At 42.3% G+C, this 19,566-nt stretch overlaps 1 protein-coding gene across 7 annotated transcripts in view; it reads left to right on the top strand.

The window, feature by feature from the left end:
* The first annotated feature begins 1,157 nt into the window (after positions 1 to 1,157).
* PNPLA4 (patatin like phospholipase domain containing 4) overlaps positions 1,158 to 19,566 on the top strand; it is an 87,661-nt gene continuing 69,252 nt past the window's right edge. For 5 of the 7 annotated variants that reach the window (XM_056558863.1, XM_056558867.1, XM_056558866.1 and 2 more), the window contains exons 1-4: positions 1,446 to 1,516; positions 2,978 to 3,163; positions 12,886 to 12,980; positions 13,223 to 13,358. In XM_056558863.1, coding sequence (XP_056414838.1) covers positions 2,984 to 3,163; positions 12,886 to 12,980; positions 13,223 to 13,358 — 411 coding nt within the window. In that variant the 5' untranslated portion in view covers positions 1,446 to 1,516; positions 2,978 to 2,983. The other 2 variants (XM_056558861.1, XM_056558862.1) reach the window with 2 other exon arrangements.

The raw sequence follows: 19,566 nt of genomic DNA, 5'->3' as shown, positions 1-19,566 counted from the left end.
AAAGTGAATAAATATCATTTAACCCCTTCCCCATTAAAAGTTTAACCCCCCTTTTCCCATAAAAAAAACTGCGTAAATAAAAATAAAAATAAACATATATGGTATCGCCGCGTGCAGAAATGTCCGAATTATAAAAATATATTGTTAATTAAACCGCACGGTCAATGGCGTGCACGCAAAAAAATTCCAAAGTCCAAAATAGTGCATTTTTGGTCACTTTTAATATCATGAAAAAATAAATAAAAAGCAATCCATAAGTCCTATCAATGCAACAATTGTACCGTTAAAAACTTCAGATCACGGCGCAAAAAATGAGCCTTCAAACCGCCCCATACACAGAAAAATAAAAAAGTTATAGGGGTCAAAAATGACAATTTTAAACGTATTAATTTTCCTGCATGAAGTTATGATTTTTTTCCAGAAGTACGACAAAATCAAACCTATATAAGTAGGGTATCATTTTAACTGTATGGACGTACAGAATAAATATCGGGTGTCATTTTTAATGAAAAATGTACTACGTAGAAACGGAATCCCCCAAAAGTTACAAAACGGCTTTTTTTTTTTTTTTTCAATTTTGTCTCACAGTGATTTTTTTTTTTCCGTTTCACCGTCGATTTTTGGGCACAATGACTGACGTCATTACAAAGTAGAATTGGTGGCGCAAAAAAATAAGCCATCATATGGATTTTTAGGTGCAAAATTGAAAGAGTTATGATTTTTTTTAAAGGCAAGGAGCAAAAAACGAAAATGCAAAAAAACGGAAAAAAAACCCGGTCCTTAAGGGGTTAAACTTCTATCTTTTGTGTCATATTCCGAAACTAATATGTGACAAATCTAGCCAATATTTTCCGAACCTCAAGCGTTACCGCACAGGTAGCAAATGGGTTCGGTGCATTTACTTGCTGTTACACACAGCTTGAGGGTATATAAAAAATGCATGCCATTTTATTGTCTCTCAGAGCTATGTGGTGTAGGAGAACTACACAAAATGCTGTGATACGGGGGGGAAAGAACCGTAGTGAGCATATATACGTGTCAGCAGAGTGAAGTAACATAGACGTCGGTGAATAATACATTCAGCATGATAGGATTCTTTCTGTGTAATAGCAAAAAGTGATACATATTTGCCAGCTCTGAAATAACTAAGTGAAAGTCTGTAACAGCATGCCCATGCATTATATATCTGAGAGGGACAGCTAAAGGAAAAATGCACTATACAGACAGGCTTTTGTATCGAGTTTGGACCAAAGGTGCCATAAAAGAGAAGAAACAAAGAGAAGAACCGTTCTGAGGTGAGATTTAGGTCAAGATATACAGTATTTGAATAAGCAGCTTAGTTCCAGAAGAAAAAAAAAACGCCCTTTTTTTTTTTTAACTACCAGAAATGGTGAATGAGCCTGGCCTCCCTATTGGATGTTACAATAACCCATGTTATTGGGTACTGACATAGGAAGGAAGGCGTGCAGAAAAAAAACTGAAAATCCTTCCTGGTTTCTATGGCAGGAGAGAAAAGGTCAGAGTTCTGGAATAAGAAATGTTTACTGCATGCAGCTAGCTTGGATTCTGCAGCTCTGGGCTGTATGGGAGCTGGCACAGCTAAGAGAGTGACACATTTTTCTCAGTATCGTGTTGGAAAGAAGCGGGGTGGAGGGAGTGCAGCCTACAGAGCTGCAAAGCCTCTGCTTTATTTGTCATCTGGCTCTATGTAACTAAGTCATTGTAATAGATTTGCTTACACGGTGGTATTTTTTGTGCCAGGCAGTCAGCAGAACATAGACAAGCACAAGGAATCGCCATAGGTACTCTCAAAATATATAACTTCTTCTGAAACCCAAATATTGTGATTTTACAGCCATAATAAACAACAAATATATTTATTATTTTGAAAATACATAAACATCAATAGCTTGGAGCACAGGTTGTCATAAGGATGGGCGCATTTTCTATTTGCCAAATAGATGCTATCGTGTGCGCGACTGGAAATATGTGCTTACACTTAAACATATTAGTACAGTGTTTTCCAACCAGGGGGCCTCCAGCTGTTGCAACACTACAATGTCTAGCATGCCCAGACAGACTTTGGATGTCCGGGCATGCTGGGAGTTGTAGTTTCACAACAGCTGCAGACACCCTGGTTGGGAGACACTGTATTAGTAAATAATTAGCAATGTGTGCCGTTGGATGTACATGTCATGTATATAACATATCATGCCATATTTACTAATACAGTGTCTCCCAACCAGGGTCCCTTCAGCTGTTGCAAAACTACAACTCCCAGCAGGCCCGGACAGCCAAAGGCTGTCCGTGCATGCTGGGAGTTGTAGTTTTGCAACAGCTGCAGACACCCTGGTTGGGAGACACTGTATTAGTAAATCATTTGCAATGTCTGCCCTTTGAAGTAAATATCATGTATATAACATGCCATGCCATATTTACTAGTACAGTGTCTCCCAACCAGGGTGCCTCCAGCTGTTGCAAAACTACAACTCCCAGCATTCATGCTGGGAGTTGTAGTTTTGCAACAGCTGCAGACACCCTGGTTGGGAGACACTGTATTAGTAAATAATTCACAATGTGTGCCGTTGAAAGTGAATGTCATGTATATAACATTGTGCAGCATAAAAATAGCTTATATAGGAATTCATACAATGCGAGGGGAAAAAGCGTAAGGGGCCATTTCTCATAAAATACTTTGATATTCTTAGTATGCCATCCTAATGCTTGCTGAGCCTATATGTGACAAAGAAATGAGACCACTGCTACATGTTCCTCATTGTCATAAATAGTCGCTGTATGTAGGAAGGACTTAAAGTCTCAGGCAACCTTCATAGAACAAATGCCATGGTTCTTTTTGTACAAAATAATATATTTGAAAGAAGCAGGGGAATTATTATTCTCTACGGCGAATAACCTTGATCATTGTAAATATATACACTACAGAGACACAACTGTTACATTACTGTCATTTTTCTAGGACACAATGAAGCATTTGAATCTGTCCTTTGCTGCTGCTGGATTTCTCGGCATTTACCACTTGGGGGCAGCATCTGCTTTTTTAAAACATGGTCAAAACCTGCTGAATGCTGTACAGGCCTTTGCTGGGGCTTCGGCTGGATCCCTGGTTGCTACAGTCCTTTTAACAGCTCCGCACAAAATACAGGTAATTAAAGGTATAATCCGAGAGTTCAGATAGACAGCCTGCTACTTGCCGAGAGGGAGATAATTCTTATCAGGCCTTTTGACATAGTAACTCATTTACGGTGTTAATTAATGTCTTTTGATCAAATTAATTAATAGTTCCATTAAACGGTAAATAGAAACCCAAATGCACGCAAATACATAATGTACTATATTAGCCTGTGCAATTCATAATGTTACTACAAGAGATGGGGGGGGGGGGGGGGGCTCAGCTCTGGTACTTATTAGGGTGCTTTTCGTTGCTGACCGTAAACAATGCACCATATACAAGGCATACCCAAATATTGCAAAAATATAACAAGGTTTATTGAGGCAACAAACAAAACAAACATCAATTCTAAACACAAAAAGTGCCTACCTACAACCTGAGGGGACCAATGTAGACCCCCCCCCTCCCCAGACAACTCATACAAAATGTATGACAATATGGCTGGAGCCACAACCTTCAATACACACTGCTCCTATGGTAAATTAATTACAATATAGTGTGCCCTATTTTGAAAATAAAATGCTAGTGCAAAAAAGAAAAAACAAGGCATGTACAAAATAGTATAGAAAACAGTGCTCAATATTAAATACTAAATAATGAAGCAAATGCACGCTAAAAGCAGTTCTAGGAAATACTGACAGAGAGCCAGAGGGTAGCAGAAGTAAAGAAGCATGGTAGAGATACAGGGTCTGCTGAAACCCCACACATTCCAATGCAAAGCTACTTCCTCAGAAATGTTCTCATAATGTTAGTGATGTAATAGAGAAACCAACATCTCTTATTACAACCAGGAAGGTTGTGCTAAAAGTTAAAATGTAGGGTCAGCCTAGATGAGCTTGAACTGATGTACTGTATAGCATTAAGGTATTGCATAAAAAGTTATTGTCTAAGTATTCTTAAAGCAATAACAATGAAGGTCGTTTGGCACTCGAGAAATCCTCCCTGCATGAGGACTATGTAGAATAATGTAGGCTAAATGTCCCGTACAGGCTTTGGTGCTTTTCCAATGCTTTATTGATGCATAAAGAGTATAAATGAACGCAAGACGCATTTCAGTTTTTGCCTTAATTTATTTGTATGCAATTGATAAACAAAGTGGCCCTTATTCACTATTGTAAACCCAACATGTTTTGACGGGTTATGCAACAGATTATGTGGTGGATTTCAGCTGGGGAAACCCCTACAGATCAGAGCATGTGTTTAAAAAAAAAAAAAAATGTATGGAAAAGTGCAAGATGTGGGAAACCTTAGTAAATTCTGTGGGGAAAAAAAATTGTAGAGAATTAAAACCCACAAAGAAAACTACACAACACTCCTAGTAAATTGGGGACACAGTGTTTATATAATGTAACTTCCTTTCATCAGGGATACAGCTGAGTCAAGTGATGATTGACATATCTGGGGAACAAATGAAAAGGTCTGGAAACAATAACAAAGAACACGTGTACATGACATCATGGAGCTCCGTAAGTTCCATACTAATGAATGAAAACAAAAACAATCAGCAAGTGTAACGTGAATCTCTGTACTATTGAATATTAAGTCACCGTATTATATATCTAGAAAGAAAAGTAAAACGGTGTAAGATTAAAGTGACAATCAAAAATACAAGTCATGTATTTCTAACATAATATCTTTGCCAGGAGTGAAGAATACCTGACTTGTATTTTTGATTGTCACTTTAATCTTACAATGTTTTACTTTTCTTTCTAGATACATAATACGGTGACTTAATTTTGAATACTACAGAGATTTACGTTACACTTGCTGATTGTTTTTGTTTTTATTCATTAGTATGGAACTTACAAGAGTCCCTGCTCCTGTGCACTGAGTAGCAAGACATACATATATACTGAGTGGTAAGACATATAAAGAATAGCACTAGTATTCCATTGCTTTTATTGTCAGACCCCTTGATATGCAATGTGCAACCTGCTCTTTTTCAAGAAGTCTTCGTGCCCAGTATGTTGTTACCTTCACTATATTTAATATATCTTCATAGCCTAATTCCTGGACTGATTTCTAGATCTACAGCTCTTAAAGGGGTACTCTGCCCCTAGACATGTTATCCCCTATGCAAATGATAGTAGGGGATAACATGTCTGATGGCAGGGGGGTGAAGGGGTGCAGCCGCTGGGACTCCCCGTGATCTCTGGGCTGGCGCTGCACCGTTACGGTCACAATGCCACGTCCCCTACATTCGTGTCTATAGGAACAGGCCTGACGGCTGTGTATTAGAACTATTATAATGTCACTGAACACAGCTTTAAATCTGTAGCTTCAAACCCGCGGCATCCAACATGTTAATAGACTCTAAAGCTTTATTTATTTGCAATGCACTGCATAAAATAAGAGGTCCTGTTAAACCAAAAAGTGATCAAGAATCTGCTTTCCTGCTTACACAAAAAAAAGAACATTTGCAATGACATTTATAATCTTGCATAACTTCTACACATGATCAAATATTAGTTTTTTTGTCTGAAACATTAATAATGTAAAACCTTTAGTTTCCAGTGCAGAAAGACAATTTCCTCTGTTGGTGAGTCATTCAGTGGGAATTATGAGGTCACTTTGCTACCATTCATTATCTGCTACAAATAAAACAGTGAACAGATTGCATTAGCTGAAAGGATTATATTATACTGTACAATACACTGCAGGTCTGAGTAAACCTATAGATTATAATTTGTACTACAGATTCCAGATATCAGAACTCTTCCTCTGTTCATGACCTGACATATGTAAAAATAACCTTTAGCACGTGTACTGTATGTATATTTGAAATGCTTTTTATATTTATTTTTCCTTTTGTACAGGTACTGCTTTATTTATTTACTCTTTTTTTTGTGGCATGCACATGTCATTCCCACAAGTCTATAGAATAGTACTGTAATGATTTTCTGTGAAATGTTCATGTACATCAGCCTTTAGGCAAATCATTTAAACATCCCCCCATTCACATTATATCTGTTTTCCAGTCTGCCTGGGTCTATTCCGTTTCTGTCACACTATGCTGTGATGGGTATATACCTTTCAAGTATCTCAGCAATGTTCTATCATTTTGAAAAAACTGTAGCCAAGTGATCACTGATGCACATTAAAGTACAAACCATGCACGGCAAAGGAAAAAATGGCACAAACTAAAAAAATAAATAAAAAAACTGACAAAGTAGCTTAATACAAAAAGGTAAAAAGCCCTAATCAAACAAAAATAAAAAGGTATGTACTTAACCTGTTTATGATGACAAGGGTCCTGGGCTAGCCCACTCTATTGTAAATATAGAGCATAAAATGTAAAGATTTTGTCTAGAATGTTTTTTTGTATAGTTAATTGTGTTTAATTTGGAGCAAAAGCTTTCTACAACGAAATCCTGCTGCTAATCCCCATGTGCAGCTATTCTGCCAGTGCTGGTCTATGATGCTGAGCATAAAAAAAAAAGAGGCTCTTCAATGGAGAAGAGGGAAAAAAAATTACTGTGGGGCAAAGCTTTAAAAAAATTTCTGCAGCTGGAAAATAAAAAAAATAATAATAATGGAGGTACTGTACGTACACCAACCCCCAATCACGCAGACATGACATCCAATAAATTAAACATGTAAACAAATGTGTTAATATAAGCTAAAATTTATAGCACTACTCCACAATGTTATGAATCAGTCTTGTAAAATATGAATTCATAATTACCAATTGTTTTTCATGTAACATCTGGCTGTTTGGGTAAAACACTGTACCAGACAAGCACTGCACAGATGTCCTGTATGAACCAATATTTATTTACATATACAGTAAATGGGGATGAGCGAATCGAATTTGTCGAATGCAAATTCATTACATATTTCAGGAAAAATTTGATTTGTAACTAATGAGGATATCGCCGCGATTTGATTGCACAAATGGCTTCATTAAACTCCATTTAGTGCGGTCCAGGCTCCAGGGGATGGGCATCTAAAATGGTGGATCCATATGTGAGGACATGGGGTAAGAAATCCTGGGAAGGTGGGAACAAGGGTCGGGGGGGGATGACCCTGAATCACATGCAGCATGCAGCCTATCAACAGCCAACCACCCCTGTGATATCACAACCCTATATAATTGGCAGCCATCTTGCGGCCAGTCACATAAGAGTTCTATTACAGAGAGAGAAGGACAGACAGAAGTGTGTTGCACAGAAAATATTTTTACAGCAGCGATTCCCCTCCCAGTCACATCAGCATTCTATTGCAGAGAGGGACAGAGAACAGTGTGTTGCACAGAAAAGCTTTTTTTACAGCAGCGATTCACCTCAAGCCCAAATCCAGCCTAGAAGCACTGATAGGGAAGGGAGTGAGATTGAGAGAGTGGAATTTTGGGTTTAGTACACAGTGACTGCAGCACTGGTGTGTAAAACAACTGAAAAGCTAATAGTAGCCAGCCAGTTAGGGTGAACAGAGCACTGAAAGCATATTGTCCTCTATTAAGTGTAACATGTGCGTACATCTAAGTGGTGTACTATTTTGTTCCTGTTAAAATCTTAAGGGCCTAGATACTGTGAAAGGCCATCCAAAAGTACACCCCTGCTGGTGTTGTAGACAAATACTGTTTTAAGTGTAGTGGAGGGTATTGTACTCCCCTCATATGCGCACTAAGTATGTCAGGCAGAGAAGTGCCAGGACCTGCACAGAGGAGTGGCAAATTAATAAATTCATCAAGCAGAAGTCGCAACAGACTAGGGGCGAGTGGCAGCAGGAGTCGCAGCGAGAGGCCTGAGCTCCCTGTATCAGCTAGCAGTTGTGTCTCGACCAGCAATCCATCTGCTGTCATCGATTGGTTAACACGTTCATCATCTTCATCACAAGTGACATCTGACACCATAATCAACAGTCTTGGGTTCCTCAGACACAACCCTCAGTTGGCATGGCCCGGGAGCAGTCCATGTCCTCCCATTGCCTCTGTCCTATGCTGTTCCCTCCCCCAGACGTATGCTGTGGGTTCAGCTCCACTATTTAGTGAGGACGATCTAGAGGACAGTCAGCAGCTACTTCCCAGCCAAGAAGTGGTGGAGACATCTGCTGCATCCTCCACTAGGCGGGCAAGTAGTGATGAGGAGAGTGGCATGGGAGGTGGTCTTGCGAGCATTCAGGCTCCTGAAGCAGACCCTGTTGAGGCACCTGAGAAGGACATCAGTGATGTGCAGACACAACTCAATGATTATGAAACCGATCCCACTTGGGAGCTGGATGTAGAAGGGGCTTCACGATCATAAGGAGAAGAGGGTTGCAGGTTGCCCGTGAGGCAGCAGCTGAGCCAGCAAGGTGGTAGCATGGTTGGCAGTCGGCATGGTGGCAGAAGTGGAAAGTCTGTAGCCAAACGTGCCTGGGGTAGACCACCTGCTTCGCGGTGGCCTACCTTCCTGGGAGGTAGTGGAACAGGGGTTCCTGGAGTCAATCAGTGCGCACTGTTGGTGGGAAAATCAGCTACTCAGTGGTGTGGCAGTTTTTCATCAAGCACAACCTGGCCACATGCAAGATGTGTTGGCAGAAGGTGAAGCGTGGCCAGGGTCCCAATGTTGGCACCACGGCCCTGTGTCAACATATGCAGCATTACCATAAAGCGGACTGGGAGAACTGTGTCCCAAATGTTGTGGTCCAGCCTGCTGCATCACCCAGTGGCACGCCGCTACCTGTTTCAGCCAGCCAAGGCTCAACCACCTCAGCCGAAGGGAGCTGTGTTTCATACCCATTTTCTGTCGCTCCAGATGCTCCTGCTCCTCCTACTTTTAGTCAGCCATTACGCTAACAATCAATAGGCGAAGCCATGTCCAAGAGACAAACGTATGCACCCACTCATCCAATGGCGCAGAAGCTGAATGTGCTCCTGTCCAAGTTGCTGGTGCGGCAGTCCCTCCCTTTTCAAGTGGTGGACTCTGCACATTTCAGAGAACTGATGGCTTGTGCAAAGCCGAGGTGGAGATTCCCAAGCCATCATTTCTTTGCAAAGAAGGCAGTACTAGCCCTGCACAATTTTGTGTAACAGAATGTGGGCAAATCCTTGAGCCTGTCGGTGTGTACCAAAGTGAATGGCAGCGCCAACATGTGGAGCTGTAACTACGGTCAGGAACAATACATGTCCTTTATGGCCCACTGGGTAAATGTGGTTCATGCTCAGCCACAACAGCAACTTGGACAGGTCACGCCACTTCTGCCTCCACGCTCTTAGGCCATTGGTCCTGTGACAGAGTGCGACTCCTCATCATCCACCATGTCCTCAGCCTCCACTACACGGACGAGTCTCGGTGCCCCTCCAGCATACCATGTGTGCAGGACACGGTGGTGTCATGCGGTTCTTCACATGGTTTGCCTTGGCGAACGGAGTCACACAGGGGAAGGGGGGGGGACTGCTAAAAGTCATTCATCCTGAAATCGAATCATGGCTTACTCCACAAAATTGGAAATGGGAACCAAGGTGACCGACAACGGGAAGAACATCTTGTCTGCGCTGCAACAAGGAAGCCTGAAACATGCACCCTGCATGGCACATGTGTTCAATCTGGTTGTCAAGCGGTTGCTGAAGTGTTCCCCACCATCTGCAAGACATCCTAACTATGGGAAGGAAACTTTGCATGCACTTTAGCCACTCGTACACCGCAAAGCACACCCTCCTTGCAGCAATCAGAACAGTATCCCCCAACATAGTCTGATTTGCGACGTTCCACACGTTGTAATTCCATCCTCCATACATTGGACCGACTATACGAACAGAGAAAAGCCATCACCAATTTCTTGATAATCCAAGCAGATAGGAGTACTCCCCTGTGTAACTTCAATGTCAACCAGTGGCAGATCATACGTGGCACCTGCTGTGTGCTCATGCCCTTTTGAGGAAGCCACATTATTAGTAAGTCGCCAGGATTATGGGATGAATGACGTCATTCCACTGCTTCATTTACTGCAATATGTGTTGGAAATGATAGCTGGTCAGGGCACTTGAGACGTGGCACCTACATCTCATGGGCACATGAGCCCTGTGGAGGCTGAACTGGAGGGAGAGGAGGAGGGGGGGCACAGTGGAACACAGTTTAGGTTTCACAAGATGGGCGGTTTTTCTAGTCATCTGACAGGAGAGGAGGAGCAGGAGCAGCTAGAGGAGCTAGACGGTTATGAGGAAGGTGAGACAGTCAGTACCAGCAAAATCAGCAGCAGTCTGATTCTACAGTTGCTACTACAGAGACATCCTAGTCAGTTGGCCAATTCCTATCTGCGCCATCGTCCATCCGGGGGGGTCTGACTCGGGGGGGCCCTCTGTGCTCACCTTCCGCGGCCATGGCTGCTGAGGAGGGGTGGGGTGGCAGGAGCAGTACCAGCTCCATCAGCAGCAGCCTGAGTCTACAGTCGCTGATGAGTAGCTTTCTTCCCCAGCATAGTGAAGCAACTCATCAGCAGCAGGTACATATGGAGCAGGACCTGAACCAGCAGGTGGTGGCATACCTTGACATGACCATGCCAACACACCTTGAAGATCCGCTGGACTTCTGAGCAGCCAAACTTGATTTGTTGCCGCAACTAGCAGAGTTAGCCCTGGAAAAGCTGTCTTGACCGGCTAGTAGTGTGCCATCAGAGCGGGTGTTTAGTACGTCGGGGGACCACAGTAACCACAAGGAGAACTCATCTGTCCACGAAAAATGGAGAAGACTGACAATTGTGAAGATGAATCAGGCATGGATCAGCCAGGTTTTCCACCCACCAATGCCTCATCAGAGTAGATTGACCATGTTGCCACACCAACACTTCACAAATATGGATAGTGCAAAACATATTTAAGGTGCTGCTCCCCATTTTTGACACATTTTTTTTAAAATCAAACAAAAGGAAAGGTGTGAAAAAAAACATAGTGCACACCTACACCACCAATCATTGATGTGATGCAAAGACCTCTAAAAGGTGGAAGGGAACTACGTATGGTCCATTGTAACTGGTGGGGGTAAAATTTTCCCCTGTAAGGCCCTACTCTCGCATTATAAATTCCCTTCTTGGCAAGTGTTACTCTCCCTAAAAAGGGCGAACCCACATAGGAACCTCTCCCTATTTCCTCCTACAAACACTGCCATTTCACAGGGATTTTAGGTGGAAATAGGGAGAGTTTCCTGTGTGGGGCCGCTCTTTTTAGGGCGAGTAACAGTTGCCAACAAGGGAATAAATAGGGCAAGAGTAGGGCCTCACAAGGGAATTTTCTACCCCACCTGCTACAATGGACAATACGTTGTTCCCTTCCACCTTTTCGAGGAAAGTGTTACTCGTCTTAAAAAGGGTGGCCTCACACAGGAACCTCTTCCTATTTCCACCGAAAAATCCTGGGAAATGGCAGTGGAAATAGGGAGAGGTTCCTGTGTGGTGCCGCCCTTTTTAGGGTGAGTAATCCTTTGCCAAGAAGGGAATTAATACTGCCAGAGTAGGGCCTTACAGGGGAAGTTTTTACCCCCACTGGTTTCAATGAACCATACGTTGTTCCTCTCCACCTTTTTAGAGGTCTTTGCATCACATCAATACTTGGTAGCGTAGGTGGCACATGATGTTTTTTGCTTGTTTGATTAAAAAAAATGTGGGTACATATATTTTATCCTAAGAATATTATTAAAAGTTAAGGTTTACACATAATGCATATCCTGAAATACTTACTTGTGCACACTAACACTTTTTTCTTCTGCCTACCTGCCTCAGCTACTATTCTGATCCGGCCACCCACCTGATGCCACACATCTGATGCCAAATTCTGCTTCTTTCACCCACCTTCGTCACCGGGTACTGGTATTGCTACCCACTGCCCCACTTTGTCACCGGGTCACATTCAGGACTCCTGATGCCAGGCTGTTTCATACTGCCATCATATGTTCTTCTCATGCTGATGCCAGCTCCAGGCTGTCTCATTCTGCAACTATATGGTCTCCTCATGCTGCCTCCAACTACAGGCTGTCATTCAGCCACTATTTGGTCTCCTCATGCTGCCGCCAACAACAGGCTGTGTCATTAAGCCACTATATGGTCACCTCATGCTTCCACCACCTCCAGGCTGCGTCACTGTACCGCCATGTGGTCTCCTCGTGCTGCTGGCACATTAAATAAAACTTTTTAGGTTCATCTATTTGAAATCTTCAATTTAAATGTTAAAAAATATCTTTAACCTTTTCAATTGTGAGGCCCTATGGTCTCGTCAGGCTGTTGCCACCTCCAGGCTTGGTCATTTAGCCGCTATATTCCCTGGTTGGACTTGATGGACGTATGTCTTTTTTCAACCATACTAACTATGTAACTATGTTCTCCTCATACTGATGCCACCTCCAGGCTCTGTCATTGTGTCGCTCTGCGACAGTGATTCTAATAGCAATGCCTCTAATCTGCATGTCATACTGAATAACAGTATTATTTCACTAACCCTGCACACACCCTATGCTTGTTACAGCAAGGCAAAGTGTTCTACACCCCTTTTGAGGCTCTCTGTGGGCCAAAAATAGCTGTTTTTAATACATTGGACCAAACCTACATTTTTCGGAAAATTTGGCGAATCGGCCGAATCAAATTTTTTAAAAATTCACTCATCTCTAACAGTAATCCATTATGTCTCATTTTGTGTTTTAGCTTTTTTTTTTTTTCCCCCTGTATATTTACATTTAATGTATTTATTGAAGTGTCAGTAGAAGTATAATTTTCCTTTTGGCTTTTAGGAAAGTAAGGATTTCCTTTACACATTTTCTGAAGATTTTAGAAAGCGATTTCCTGGGGTGGTTAAATCAAGATATGATTTCATGAAATACTTAAGGTAAGCAAGCATATATAACAGAACACTGCTTCTTTTGAGTGTTTTAAACATAGAGAGATTCAAGTTTGGTGGCCCTAGCTTTTAATATTACCCAAAGATCCAGATGCCTATTTCTTTCACAACAATGAAATGCAAAAAAGACTTTCTTCCGGAACCTACAGCTGAATGCTGAACACCTGTTAAATATTTATTGCATGCTAAATAATTAAATATGAATAATGTTTATCATTCCTTTGCCATAGGGAAGGCATAGAAACAATTCTACCTGCTCAGGCTCATGAGATAGCGGAGAATCGTCTCTACGTATCAATCACAAAGTCTAAAAGCTTCGAAAATTGCTTGGTTTCAAGTTTTGCCTCTAGAGAAGAACTCATTAAGGTAACAATGTTGTCATCATTGACTTTGTCAAATGTAAATACACTGTGTCACAGTAAACCTGATGAGCTATATGTTTTATTTAATGGAAATCCCATTCTCCTTAATATAATTGGACATCTTGTGTTCTGTTACAGTATTATTGTTATAATGTGACTATCTATATGTTTTTTCAGAAAAGTAATTTGGGTTGTGGTTTTAACAAGCCTCATACAGCCTGTAATCTCTTCTATCTACTTAAAAAAACATAGGACAGTGTGTAAAACATATAGGGCAGTAAGTAAATAATTTATTGAAATGATAGATTACTTCTGCACAAGGTTATGCCTATTCATCACTAAAGCTGCCCATTAATTTTTAAATTGAAAATTCAAATGTTTCCTATCACTCGATATAGGGAAATTGGATAGCAACAGTCTGAATTAGGTTTTAGTACAATGCTTTCTCTCTGTGAATCAGTAGAGATAATCTGTATCTCTTATACAGACACAAGGACTTCCTGCATGATGCAGTTACATAACATGTGCCTCACTACCTCTTCACAAAGGTACACAAGCTACTATTTGTCTGAGGGGGTAATGTGTGTGCATGAGGAGGCCGTCAAGCTGGTAGATGCAGAAGTACAATAGCCGTGACCACGACTAAATGCAGCGGGGCACTCTCCTCAGGGTGGGCGATTTACCACTTAATAACATGGGTTGTGGGGTGATCACCCTCTGATATCATCTGCTGCGCTGTGTACTCTACACCCTTATATAAAAGATGGGTTTTTGTTTCAAGTCCCATGCAAGTATATAGGACTTCCAGTACCTTATTACACAAACATAAGGAGTACCAGTACATAAGGAGCAAAAGCACATAGTTGCACCTTTGAATTTTCTGTTTCCCTTTTTATGTACTACTGGATGCCAAGCTGGTAGAGAAAAGCTTAAAGGCCATTCAGAGCTTCCTAGGGAAAAAGTGGACCTGGTGAACTTAAAGGGGTTTTCCACCATAAGGTGATTTTAGCACTTACCTGCCAGAAAGTGATGGACATTTAGGATGGATCCCCGCTTATCTTTGGGTTAAATGGCTATGTTATGAAATTACCATATAGCTGTGGCTATCTTTTCGTGAACTGGCTTTTTCCTGTTAGAGTTTCTCTTTCACTACAAATCCCATAATTCCATTTTCCTCCCTCCAACACATCAGCCACCCCACCCATTGAAACACAAACAAGCTGAAATCCATGCAAAGAACAGTGTTTTCTAACTACTGTGCCTCTAGCTGTTGAAAATTCCCTGTTGTCACTCCACCCATTGAAGCAGAACAGGCTCCCTGTCATCACCTGACTATTGAGGTAATGTCTCAGCCACACTGCATCCTGGGAATGCTTGAGACAGTTGTCATTTTGTATGCTGTTTAAAAATGAACATTCAGAGCAAAGATCACATAAGAATGCGAGACCAGCCATTAGAGACAGGTACAGACAATATATTATAAACTACACTAACTCCACAGTCCCTGTAGCATAGTCAAATAAAAAAAAATCCTGGAATACCCCTTTAACCCCTTAACCTCTTAAGGACGCAGGGCGTATGGATACGCCCTGCATCCCGAGTCCTTAAGGACGCAGGGCGTATCCATACGCCCGTGGGAATTCCGGCCCCCACCGCCAGCCGGTTGGGGACCGGAGCCGGATGCCTGCTGAAATCGTTCAGCAGGCATCCCGGCATATCGCCCAGGGGGGTCATTATGCCCCCCCATGTCGGCGATCGCCGCAGATCGCTGGACAATTCAGTCCAGCGATCTGCAGCGATTCCGGGTCAATCGGGTCTCCAGTGACCCGGTGACCCGGAATTACTGGCTGTTCGGGGCCGTCTCTGACGGCTCCGAACAGCCAGAGCCTGCAGGGGTGAGGTGGCACTGGTGCCACCTCACGAACGCCCTGATTCGTCGGCCGGATTACCGGCCGACCAATCAGGGCGCCTGCTGCGGGCGTCACTCCCGCACCCGCTTCGCCCCTCTTCCGGAGGGCGTGAGCGGGTGCGGGAAGACGACCCCGGGTGCTGGGGACCCCGATCCCCGGCGTCCATGTTGGGATCGGGGCCCCAGGAGCGACGGCGGCGGCGAGGGACAGCCTGCGATGGAGCAGCAGCAGGAGGTGAGTTACAGCCTCCTGCTGTTGCTTAGCAACAGCTCCCAGCATGCAAAAAGGGCATGCTGGGAGCTGTAGTTTTGCAACAGCTGGAGGCACATTATTTCTATAGAAAAGTGTACCTTCAGCTGTTGTATAACTACAACTCCCAGCTTGCACAAACAGCTAAAGTGCATGCTGGGAGTTGTAGTGGTGCATCTGCTGGTTGCATAACTACAACTCCCAGCATGCCCGTTGGCTGTCGGTGACTGCTGAGAGTTGTAGTTTTGCAACAGCTGAAGGCACACTGGTTGTGAAACTTAGAGTTTTTTTTTTTACCTAACTCAGTGTTTCACGACCGGTGTGCCTCCAGCTGTTGCAAACTACAACTCCCAGCAGTCACCTTACACCATGCACCGTACATGCTGGGAGTTGTAGTTTTGCAACAGCTGGAGGCACACTGGTTTTGAAACACTGAGTAAGGTCACAAACTCCGTGATACATAACCAGTGTGCCTACAGCTGTTGCAAAACTAAAACTCTCAGCATGTACAGTCTGTCAGCGCATGCTGGGAGTTGTAGTTATGCAACAGCTGGATGTCCCCCCCAATGTGAATGTACAGGGTACACTCACATGGGCGGAGGCTTACAGTAGGTATCAGGCTGCAAGTTTGAGCTGCAGCAAATTTTCTGCAACAGCTCAAACTGCCAGCGAGAAACTACTGTGAACCCCCCGCCCGTGCGACTGTACCCTAAAAACACTACACTACACTAACACAAAAAATAAAATAAAAAGTAAAAAACACTACATATACACATACCCCTACACAGCCCCCCTCCCCTCCCCAATAAAAATGAAAAACATCTGGTACGCCATGGTTTCCAAAACGGAGCCTCCATCTGTTGCAAAACAACAACTCCCAGTATTGTCGGACAGCCGTTGACTGTCCAGGCATGCTGGGAGTTTTGCAACAGCTGGAGGCACCCTGTTTGGGAATCACTGGCGTAGAATACCCCTATGTCCACCCCTATGCAATCCCTAATTTAGGCCTCAAATGCGCATGGCGCTCTCACTTTAGAGCCCTGTCGTATTTCAAGGCAACAGTTAAGGGTCACATGTGGGGTATGGCTGTACTCGGGAGAAATTGGGCTTCAAATTTTGGGGGGTATTTTCTGCTTTTACCCTTTTTAAAAATGTAAAGTTTTTTGGGAAAAGAAGCATTTTAGGTAAAAAATTTTTTAATTTTTTTTACATATGCAATAGTCGTGAAACGCCTGTGGGGTATTAAGGTTCACTTAACCCCTTGTTACATTCCCCGAGGGCTCTAGTTTCCAAAATGGTATGCCATGTGGGTATTTTTTGCGGTCCTGGCACCATAGGGGCATCCTAAATGCGGCATGCCCCCAGAGCAAAATTTGCTTTCAAAAAGCCAAATGTGACTCCTTCTCTTCTGAGACCTGTAGTGCGCCAACAGAGCACTTTTCACCCCCATATGGGGTGTTTTCTGAATCGGGAGAAATTGGGCTTCAAATTTTTGGGGGTATTTTCTGCTTTAACCCTTTGTATAAATGTAAATTTTTTGGGAAACCAAGCATTTTAGGTAAATTTTTTTATTTTTTTTTACATATGCAAAAGTCGTGAAACACCTGTAGGGTATTAAGGTTCACTTTACCCCTTGTTACGTTCCCCGAGGGGTCTAGTTTCCAAAATGGTATGCCATGTGGTTTTTTTTTTTGCTGTCCTGGCACCATAGGGGCTTCCTAAATGCGGCATGCCCCCAGAGCAAAATTTCCTTCAAAAAAGCCAAATGTGACTCCTTCTCTTCTGAGACCTGTAGTGCGCCAGCAGAGCACTTTTCACCCCCATATGGGGTGTTTTCTGAATCGGGAGAAATTGGGCTTCAAATTTTGGGGTGTATTTTCTGCTATTACCCTTTTTAAAAATGTAAAACTTTAGGGAAACCAAGCATTTTAGGTAAAAATTATTATTTTTTTTTTTACATATGCAAAAGTCGTGAATCACCTGTGGGGTATTAAGGTTCACATTACCCCTTGTTACGTTCCCCGAGGGGTCTAGTTTCCAAAATGGTATGCCATGTGGGGTTTTTTGCAGTTCTGGCACCATAGGGGCTTCCTAAAGGTGACATGCCCCCCAAAAACCATTTGACGATCCTTCCCTTCTGAGCCCTCTACTGCGCCCGCTGAACAATAAACATGGACATATGAGGTATGTGCTTACTCGAGAGAAATTGGGTTTCAATTACAAGTAAACATTTTCTCCTTTTTACCCCTTGCAAAAATTCAAAAATTGGGTCTACAAGAACAAGCGAGTGTAAAAAATGAAGATTGTGTATTTTCTCCTTCACTTTGCTGCTATTCCTGTGAAACCCGTAAAGGGTTAAAACGCTTACTGAATGTCATTTTGAATACTTTCGGGGGTGCAGTTTTTATAATGGGGTCATTTATGGGGTATTTCTAATATGAAGACCCTTCAAATCCACTTCAAACCTGAACTGGTCCCTGAAAAAAAGCGAGTTTCAAAATTTTGTGAAAAATTGGAAAATTGCTGCGGAACTTTGAAGCCCTCTGGTGTCTTCCAAAAGTAAAAACTCATCAATTTAATGATGCAAATATAAAGTAGACATATTGTATATGTGAATAAAAAAAAAATTATTTTGAATATCCATTTTCCTTACAAGCAGAGAGCTTCAAAGTTAGAAAAATGCTAAATTTTTAATCAAATTTTGGGATTTTTCACCAAGAAAGGATGCAAGTTACCAAAAAATTTTACCACTACGTTAAAGTAGAATATGTCACGAAAAAACAATCTCGGAATCAGAATGATAACTAAAAGCATCCCAGAGTTATTAATGTTTAAAGTGGCAGTGGTCAGATTTGCAAAAAAAGGCCGAGTCCTTAAGGTGAAAAAGGGCTCAGTCCTTAAGGGGTTAAGGACCCAGCCATTTTACACCTTAGGACCCAACCATTTTTTTGTACAACTGACCACTGTCATTTTAAACATTAATAACTCTGGAATGCTTTTAGTTATCATTCTGATTCCGAGATTGTTTTTTCGTGACATATTCTACTTTAACATAGTGGTAAAAATTTTTGGTAACTTGCATCCTTTCTTGGTGAAAAATCCCAAAATTTGATGAAACATTTGAACATTTTGCATTTTTCTAACTTTGAAGCTCTCTGCTTGTAAGGAAAATGGATATTCCAAATATTTTTTTAATTCACATATACAATTTGTCCACTTTATTTTTGCATCATAAAATTGATGTGTTTTTACTTTTGGAAAACATCAGAGGGCTTCAAAGTTCAGCAGCAATTTTCAAATTTTTCAGAAAATTTCCAAAATCACAATTTTTTCAGGGACCAGTTCAGGTTTGAAGTGGAATTGAAGGGTCTTCATCTTAGAAATACCCCACAAATGACCCCATTATAAAAACTGCACCCCCAAAAGTATTCAAAATGACATTCAGTCAGCGTTTTAACCAATTAGGCGTTTCACAGGAATAGCAGCAAAGTGAAGGAGAAAATTCAGAATCTTCATTTTTTACACTCGCATGTTCTTGTAGACCCAATTTTTTTATTTTTACAAGGGGTAAAAGGAGAAAATGTATACTTATATTTGTAGCCCAATACCTCATATGTCTATGTAAAGTGTTCGGCGGGCGCAGTAGAGGGCTCAGAAGGGAAGGAGCGACAAGGGGATTTTGGAGAGTATGTTTTTCTGAAATGGTTTTTGGGGGGCATGTCACATTTAGGAAGCCCCTATGGTGCCAGGACTGCAAAATATACCCACATGGGCTACCATTTTGGAAACTAGACCCCTTGAGGAACGTAACAAGGGGTACAGTGAGCATTTACCCCCCCCCCCCCCCCCCCACTGGTGTCTGTCAGATCTTTGGAACAGTGGGCTGTACAAAATTTTTAATTTGCACAGCCCACTGTTCCAAAGATCTGTCAGACACCAGTGGAGTGTAAATTCTCACTGCACCCCTCATTACATTCCGTGAGGGGTGTCGTTTTCGAAATGGGGTCACATGTGTTTTTTTTGCGTTTGTCAAAACCGCAGTAACAATCAGCC

The sequence above is a fragment of the Hyla sarda genome, chromosome 2 (genome assembly GCF_029499605.1).
Source record: "Hyla sarda isolate aHylSar1 chromosome 2, aHylSar1.hap1, whole genome shotgun sequence".
Lineage (NCBI taxonomy): Eukaryota > Metazoa > Chordata > Amphibia > Anura > Hylidae > Hyla > Hyla sarda.
This window is presented reverse-complemented; position numbering and strand designations above follow the sequence as displayed.